The 7,884-nt window shown below is 39.2% G+C and overlaps 2 protein-coding genes and 1 pseudogene across 2 annotated transcripts; all 3 read right to left on the reverse strand.

The window, feature by feature from the left end:
• Nucleotides 1-253: 253 nt before the first annotated feature.
• LOC113672154 (uncharacterized) lies at nucleotides 254-1,464 on the reverse strand (annotated as a pseudogene).
• Nucleotides 1,465-1,498: 34 nt separating this feature from the next.
• LOC149041838 (uncharacterized) lies at nucleotides 1,499-3,428 on the reverse strand. The gene has a single exon (XM_089180530.1). It carries the CDS (start codon nucleotides 3,237-3,239, stop codon nucleotides 1,908-1,910), a length of 1,332 nt encoding a protein of 443 aa, XP_089036656.1. The 5' UTR covers nucleotides 3,240-3,428; the 3' UTR covers nucleotides 1,499-1,907.
• Nucleotides 3,429-4,394: 966 nt separating this feature from the next.
• LOC149041839 (uncharacterized) lies at nucleotides 4,395-6,145 on the reverse strand. The gene has a single exon (XM_089180529.1). The coding sequence runs from the start codon at nucleotides 5,921-5,923 to the stop codon at nucleotides 4,562-4,564; it is 1,362 nt and encodes a 453-aa protein (XP_089036655.1). The 5' UTR covers nucleotides 5,924-6,145; the 3' UTR covers nucleotides 4,395-4,561.
• Nucleotides 6,146-7,884: the final 1,739 nt, after the last annotated feature.

Below are 7,884 nucleotides of genomic sequence, written 5' to 3' on the forward strand. Positions count from 1 at the left end.
ACAGTAGCAAGGACATCCATCATGATTTGGAAAACAATTACTGCGATTGTATAATAAACTCACCCACAAAGACGAATTTGAAATCAAAAATATGATTTGTTCTTTAAATACAAGTACAACACAAAAAATGGCTGGTTATACCCAAAGTGATTTTTTGCATGGCTTGGAAGATTTCCTCTGATGCCCTTCCAGACAAAAATTACAGAACGGATCAGTTTAGCAGTGAAGACTAATATGAAAATCTTGGTGCATGACTCGTTAACTTTCCAACTCTAACTGGCTATATTTGGTAAGTAAATGAACTGGTGTTCTTTTTATTTTGGAAAGAACCAGGTTGATGTATCGGTCTAATTTATGACGATCGCTGTCTTCATAGGCAGGTAACTGGATGTATGATATCTCAGCTAGTGATTTCCAGGAGTCTTCTCTCATTGCCAGCAGCTCAGTACCACAAGAGAACATCCTTTTTACCCCTAATCTAGTGTTTTCAATGTCTGTTGTCAAAGATATATCGATTGAACTGAGCGACATATCAACCTTGTACAACTGACACAAATTTATAGTCAGGTTTACTCCGTAAGGTAAACAATAAACATTGTAAAAATTGATCAGATCTTGAGCACAGTCTTTTACCTTGAGGACGGTTTTCTTACCATGTCCTGTTGATCTATAGCAAGGTTGTTTGTTCATGAATAAGTTGATCTCTCCTCCGTTCTGATTTTGAAGAATATTGACCGCTTCTCTAAAATCATCATCAACCAGCATAAAATACTCTGCGTGGGTGGTGCTTTCGTAAACTCCTTCATAACAGTTGCCATATCTGGCGTGAAATAAAAGTCGACCGTTCTTCTCGGTTATTCGTACGTAAATCACAACCGTCTCAGAAAATTTTCTCCTGCCCCCTCGTATTCCAACGTTGCATTTCGATTGTTCGAGACACGAAAATCCCGTGTGGTTCGTTTCTGTTACGTGGTAAAACATACCACAGGACTGAGCTTTTGTGATTGCCATGGGGTTGAACCCACCAACCTCGTGACTTTTTTTGTGATCTTGCACTGAGCTAGCATTATCACAAACTAACCTTTTATCGAACTGTAGTAGCCGCCAATCTAAGGGAGAACAAATAGGAAGGTGGCTGACGAGGCTTTGCTTACTCCAGTTCATGTTGATCACATTTACTTCCATTCCACTTGATACGAATAGTTGCGATGAAGGTCCGGAACTGATAGCTACGTTTTAAGGGATTCGAAAAGTTACGTGTGTAATTAAAGAGAGAATAAAAGAAATAGTCAACTGAACGACGAGTGTTAGGAAATTATTTCTAGCAATTGTCTCTCGGGCGGATAAGGGCGAAGAGCAAGGTGAGGTTTGCCACTTGTCATATGGTATGACTTCTAGACAACTTCTTCTGGCTTCAAAATAATGTTTTCTGGCAGTTTTGGCAACAACAGAGCAACCGAAAAGTATTTAGATGGTCAAAAACAAAGAAAATTACCACGAGTTTCATGAATTTATTTTGCAATTTTATCGTGTGTCTACACGCAGTTGATAACCTACGGAATCGCTATTCATACAGAATTCTATAAATCAGTCGCTCGAACTGTTTTTTTTTTGACACAGGAGGATTTTGAAAAACTCAAACGTACATTGTACAATCCGTCTATTTCCTTAAATATTCTCAACGATTCAAATCCGAATAAAAAAACTGTTCCCCCGATTAGGATTTCGATTTTCCATGTGGAGGAGAGTGAATATTCACCTTGTGCGGTAACGAACTCCAGCTTGATCTGAGCTGTTTCTTCGAACAGCAAATGTATAAAGTAGCGTCAAGCTTAAAATTAAATACTACGCATATGTTTCCATCATTCTATCTTGGCTTGTAAATGACCTTCAGTGTCTATTTCTTCCTACTCTGTTTGATTCTGGCCTGCGCCGGCTGTTCTTTGGCCTTCGCAAGCGACGAGAAATTCTCTGATGTGTTGATCCAACTTTTGCCGTTCTCCTCCTTGATATAAAGGTAGTCTCATACAGGCGTATCCAGCAAGTTGCTGCCAGCTTTCCTTAGTCATTGCCTTTAACTTGATGCCGGCAGCAATCATCTTGCGCATTCCCTCTAAGCCGTTTGTGATATCTTCCTCAAACTGCGGCGTCGGTATCCTGTCAACTTTGTACAACTGGCAGAGATTAATAGTGAAGCTGACACCATAAGATGAACAGTGCAAGTTATAGAATTCCACTAAGTCCTGTGCGCATTGTTTTTTTGTGAGGCCAGGCATTCTGTCGTGGTGTTTAGTTGATTTATAGCAAGGCTGTTTGTTCATGAACATAGTAACGCTACCTCCTCTCTGATCTTGAAGCAACAGCACAGCTTCTTTAAACTCCTCGTCCATCAGCATAAAGTATTCCGCATGAATTGTATTGCGGCGTTCGCTTTCAGAGCAATTTCCATATCTAGCATGAAAAATCAATCTTCCTGTTCGGTCGGTCAAGCGAACATAGATGACTACGGAGGCGGCATAATCAAATCTCGGATCGGCTTGCCTCGACATTTTACCAACACGGCATTGCGAACTTTCAAGGCATTTGTAATTTATGTTACCTCTTCTTGTCTGTGTAACGTGATAGAACATGGCGCAGAACTGAGCTTTAGTGATTGCCAAGGGATTACGTCCTCCAAGTTTATGATTCTCACTGTGGTCGTGAACAAGACTATCCTTGTCACATTCCGTACGCGCCTTCCTCTGAACACGGGCCCAATCTTGTGAGGAAGATAGCTTCTGAAAGTCAAGAATCTCCACTGTATTCCAGTCCATTGTAATGACAAAGATAAGATTTCCGTATACAACAAAAAGTTGCGATGAAGTAGTTGGTCCGGCGACTATATTTTGAGGTACTAGTACTAAGTGGCCTGAAGGACTCAACAAGTTTTCACAATTTTCTATAAAAGTATGTCCATCTCTGATTCGCATCAGGCAGCTGAATTTGCTAACCAATTCAGGTGATCCCTCAAAGTTAAATACCTTAAAAGTCTTATCACCAATGTCCGTCACAACAAGGTGGTTGTTTGGTGCGAAGCAGATATCGTAAGGACTTATGAGATCTTCAGTAATTGTTTGATTTTGCTGACTTGAATTATCAACATTTCTTGAACTGCGGAACAATTCAATCCGTCCTTCACTTCGCTTGACGACAGCCAACCTCCCATGCTCAGAAACCGTCAGTCCTACCTCGCTCGTCATTAGGATCTTGAAGCCGTAACAGTTTGGTCTTGATGATCAGAGAATCAATGTTTCAGCTTTATTGTGAACACAGAGAGATCCAGCAGAGACGCCATGAAGACATTAAGTTAACGGGCTATGACACTTTTCTATAAACTGTATATCTCATCGGCTTATATAGCTACCGAGAGGTTTCTCAGAAGACCGGGTTTTTCTGAGGAAGTGATGTAATTTCGACGGAAATAGCCATTCCTGTCACGCTACTGCTTATGAATTACAGATGTACTTGTTCCAGTAGTTATCTTTCCCGGCGGTCATAAAACATAATTAACATGTCGAGAAAGAACTCAAATAATTGGCTTCCTTATACTGCAGCAATCACAACATAATCAAGCTTCATCCATAACAAGACCTTACCGATGTTGTTCTTTTCATTTTCGTTTTTTTTCCAACGCTGGAAAAATCAAATAGGGTGTAATATTAACATCGCCAGGCTGCAGGCTATCGCAGATGTGTCTGTGCATGAAGTTTTCTGTGGAAGCGTTGCCACCCTTTTAAGGTATATATGTGCAAACAAACTTTCATATGAAGTTGGGAAAAAGATCGCTTAGTTGAAGCATGACCATGAGGAAATCAGGTAATTTAGTGTTAATAACTGAGTTGAAAACGTAAATTAGCCACCGTAAAGGGTAAAAAAGGGTAAACACCTTCTGACATCGATCAGTTCATTTCTCGGAAAAGAAGCGGGTTTTCCCGAGAACTCGATACCGGGAAATCCCTTATAATTTAATACGGTTCGAAAATAGTGTCTAAGATGTTTTGAAAAAAAATGATGATTACGATAGATCTATAAATATATGAATATAAATTAGATCTGTAATTACCTGAATATAGATATTTCCAAAACAGCCCGACAATGTCGATATAATTATAAATTAACTTAAGTATCAGGACCCGAGAGGTCATTCTAGAGAGGCAGATTTTTGAAGCATAAATTTTGCGAATAATCATCTCACTCACATAACATGGACGCTGCAAAAGTTACAGTAGGGCTGTAGGTTGATAATTACTAACTTTTGTGGTAGTGTAAGTTGGAGCGGGGAACAGGAGCAAGGACATCCATCATTCGGAAAACAATTACTGCGGTTGTATAATAGACTCACTCACAAAGACGAATTTGAAATCAAAAATATAATTTTTTTCTTTAAATACAAGCACAACACAAAAAATGGCTGGTTATACCCAAAGTGTTTTTTTTGTATAGCTTGGAAGACTCGGAAAACAAAAGTACAGAACGGATCAGTTTAGCAGTAAAGACTATGAAAATCTTGGTGCATAACTCGTTAACTTGCTAAATCTAACGGACTATATTTGGTAAGTAAATGAATTGATGTTCCTTTTATTTTGGAAAGAACCAAGTTGATGTATCGGTCTAATTTTTGACGATCGCTGTCTTCATAGGCAGGTAACTGGATGTGTGATATCTCAGCTAGTGATTTCCAGGAGTCCTCTCTCATTGCCAGCAGCTCAATACCACAAGAGAACATTATTTTCACCCCTAGTCTAGCGTTTACAATGTCTGTTGCTAGAGATCTATCGACTGAGCTAAGCGACATATCAACCTTGTACAACTGACACAAATTTATAGTCAGGTTTACTCCGTAAGGTAAACAATAAACATTGTAAAAATTGATCAGATCTTGAGCACAGTCTTTTACCTTGAGGACGGTTTTCTTTCCATGTCCTGTTGATCTATAGCAAGGTTGTTTGTTCATGAATAAGTTGATCTCTCCTCCGTTCTGATTTTGAAGAATATTGACCGCTTCTCTAAAATCGTCATCAACCAGCATGAAATACTCTGCGTGGGTGGTGCTTTCGTAAACTCCTTCGTAACAGTTGCCATATCTGGCGTGAAATAAAAGTCGACCGTTCTTCTCGGTTATTCGTACGTAAATCACAACCGTCTCAGAAAATTTTCTCCTGCCCCCTCGTATTCCAACGTTGCATTTCAATTGTTCGAGACACGAAAATCCCGTGTGGTTCGTTTCTGTTACGTGGTAAAACATACCACAGAACTGAGCTTTGGTGATTGCCATAGGGTTGAACCCACCAACCTTGTGACTGTTTTTGTGATCTTGCACTGAACTAACATTATCACAAACTAACCTTTTATCGAACTGTAGTAGTCGCCAATCTAAGGGAGAACAAATAGGAAGGTGGCTGACGAGGCTTTGCTTACTCCAGTCCATGTTGATCACAATTACTTCCATTCCACTCGATACGAATAGTTGCGATGAAGGTCCGGAACTGATAGCTACGTTTTGAGGGATTCGAAAAGTTCTCAACGCCCTCATGTCAAAATGGGGTACATTGCTTCGATCTAGTACGATAAACATTCCAAAGAAATCGTGGCCGATGATAATCTGATTTACTGGTTGTAAATTTCGTTTCAAATCAAAGATTTTGATTGTGTTATCGCCAACGTCTGAGACTACAAGGGCGTCATTTGGAGCAAAGCAAAGATCGGAAGGCCTCGAGAGACTCGCGGAAATCTTTCTGACCATCCAAGGAATACCATTAGTGACATCTCTACCGTAGAGTTCGATGCAACGTTCCTTTATAACTGCAACTTGTCCCTGTTTGGATACTGCTATTCTATTGCTTTCAAGGCTTGGAAACGATTGTTTCGTTGGGAAAACGGCCATCAAGGCTGCGACTCAACGGAAGGAATACACCGAGTATAAAAAACCACTAAAACACTATGAAGAAAATTTCCTAACGTAAATTTATCTATCGAAGAAATAGTAATTCAACCTTTCAGGTATTTTTCATATTTCTCCGAAATCGCCGTGACAGTATTTCTCGGAAACTGAGTATAAGGGTGCTGGTTATCCACGCGTGACCGTCAATATGGAAGCATCCTGGAAGAAACTGGTCAGCGGCACCTCTTTCTTTGTGATAAGGCTAAAACTTTACAGATGTATAGAATTAACATTAATTCTTTAAACTGACAAGGGAAAATCGAAATTCCTTGATGTCATTAAACTCCGTGTGATTTATACAGCACCAAGAGATTATATTCTCATGACAGCACTAAATAAGCACCTTCGATTAAACGAGTTTTTAAGTGCAGGCACCTTCCTCGTCATCTGAGAGGATACTAAGTATAAAATTCATAGGAAAAAACAGTCGATGGAAATCAGCCTTAAGGCGTAAAATTAAAAAGTCGTATAAAAGCTAACTTTTAAAATTTTTTGTTACTACGATGCGTCGTTTTCTAAGTGTCAAAAGTTATAAGGTTGCGATTTTATCCCGATACCGAAAACAGAGACCTTTGGCTCAGATCCCGCAGAAATTACTGATAATCACCAATCGATTATAGACCACTCATTCTCGTCTCGAGAGTCTCTCTTCTTCAATTGCTGTTGGTGAAAGAAAACGAGGGACTGGGGCCGAGAATGGGAGACCACGTTCGCTCCTTCAAAATGAATCTGTAATCAGGTGGATCCTAATAACTTTTCAAAACATTTCTCCGGTCACAATGAAATTTCTAATTGTCTGCAAATTGTCAACCAAAGTACGTAACATTTTATTCGTCATTACTTCGTAATCTTGTAATTTTGGTTTCAAAACTTTGAATAGGGTGGATGTTGTGATACGCACTAATTCAATTGATTGTGTTCATTATGATGAAACTACATTGGAGTCCATTATTAACTTTAATTTCAGTCTGGCAAGATGGTTTCCCTTTGGCAGGACAATGAAATTTTGAATAAATATTATTATTAAATTTTCAACTCCGAATATTGCACTTCTAGTGTTCTGATTGGTTCACTAAATTCCGGATATCAGCTCATATTCCGAGCCGCCTTACAAGAAAGTTCACTGCACCAATTGGTGCAGAGCTGATACAAGCTCCAGGTATCTAAACGGTCAAGATTAAATAAATTTTATTTAAAAAATTACTCCATTTGCGCTTGTTGGACACGAGATTTGTTATAACCCACTCGGCACTAAGCACCTCGTTTGCCATCTCATATCTAACGCGCACTCATGGAATAATTGTCACCTATTCACTGTCGAGCAACTTGCGCGGGATTTTCTCCCGAAAACATCATAATAATCGCAGGAATAAATGGATTAAAAATCATCTTTTTGTGCCCTTTTATCCCACTGTTTTAGTATAAACTGAAACAACTATTTACCTTTCGTGTCGATGGCTGTTTACCTCCCCGCTTCGCAGCTTGGTAAATATCCACCAATAGCCACCTCCACTTCTTTGAATAGTTGTTAATTATCATTATCATTATCATTATTATCATCACTGTCATTTATTGTTATGGTATATCTTTTTTTATATAGTGAGGCTGGCAACGACACTTTCCCAATTGACAGAGGATCTCGATGAGGTGATGGCTTTTACGGCTAACGGTCAAAATGTTGGCAAATTTACAGCTTGCAGTTAACATCTTTCCGCTGTTGTCACCAGAATTTACGCTTAACTTTTTTGACAACTAACAGTTCAGATTTGTCAATTTTTACCATTGAGACGCATTGAAACACGTCTTCAACTTTCCAATACTTCTTTAAAAATCCTAGCATTGCAGGGCAGCGTTTTTGTATGAACTCCACCGGGATGCTAATGCCAATACCCTCAACATTCATT

The sequence above is a fragment of the Pocillopora damicornis genome, chromosome 8 (assembly GCF_964200805.1).
Source record: "Pocillopora damicornis chromosome 8, jaPocDami1.2, whole genome shotgun sequence".
Lineage (NCBI taxonomy): Eukaryota > Metazoa > Cnidaria > Anthozoa > Scleractinia > Pocilloporidae > Pocillopora > Pocillopora damicornis.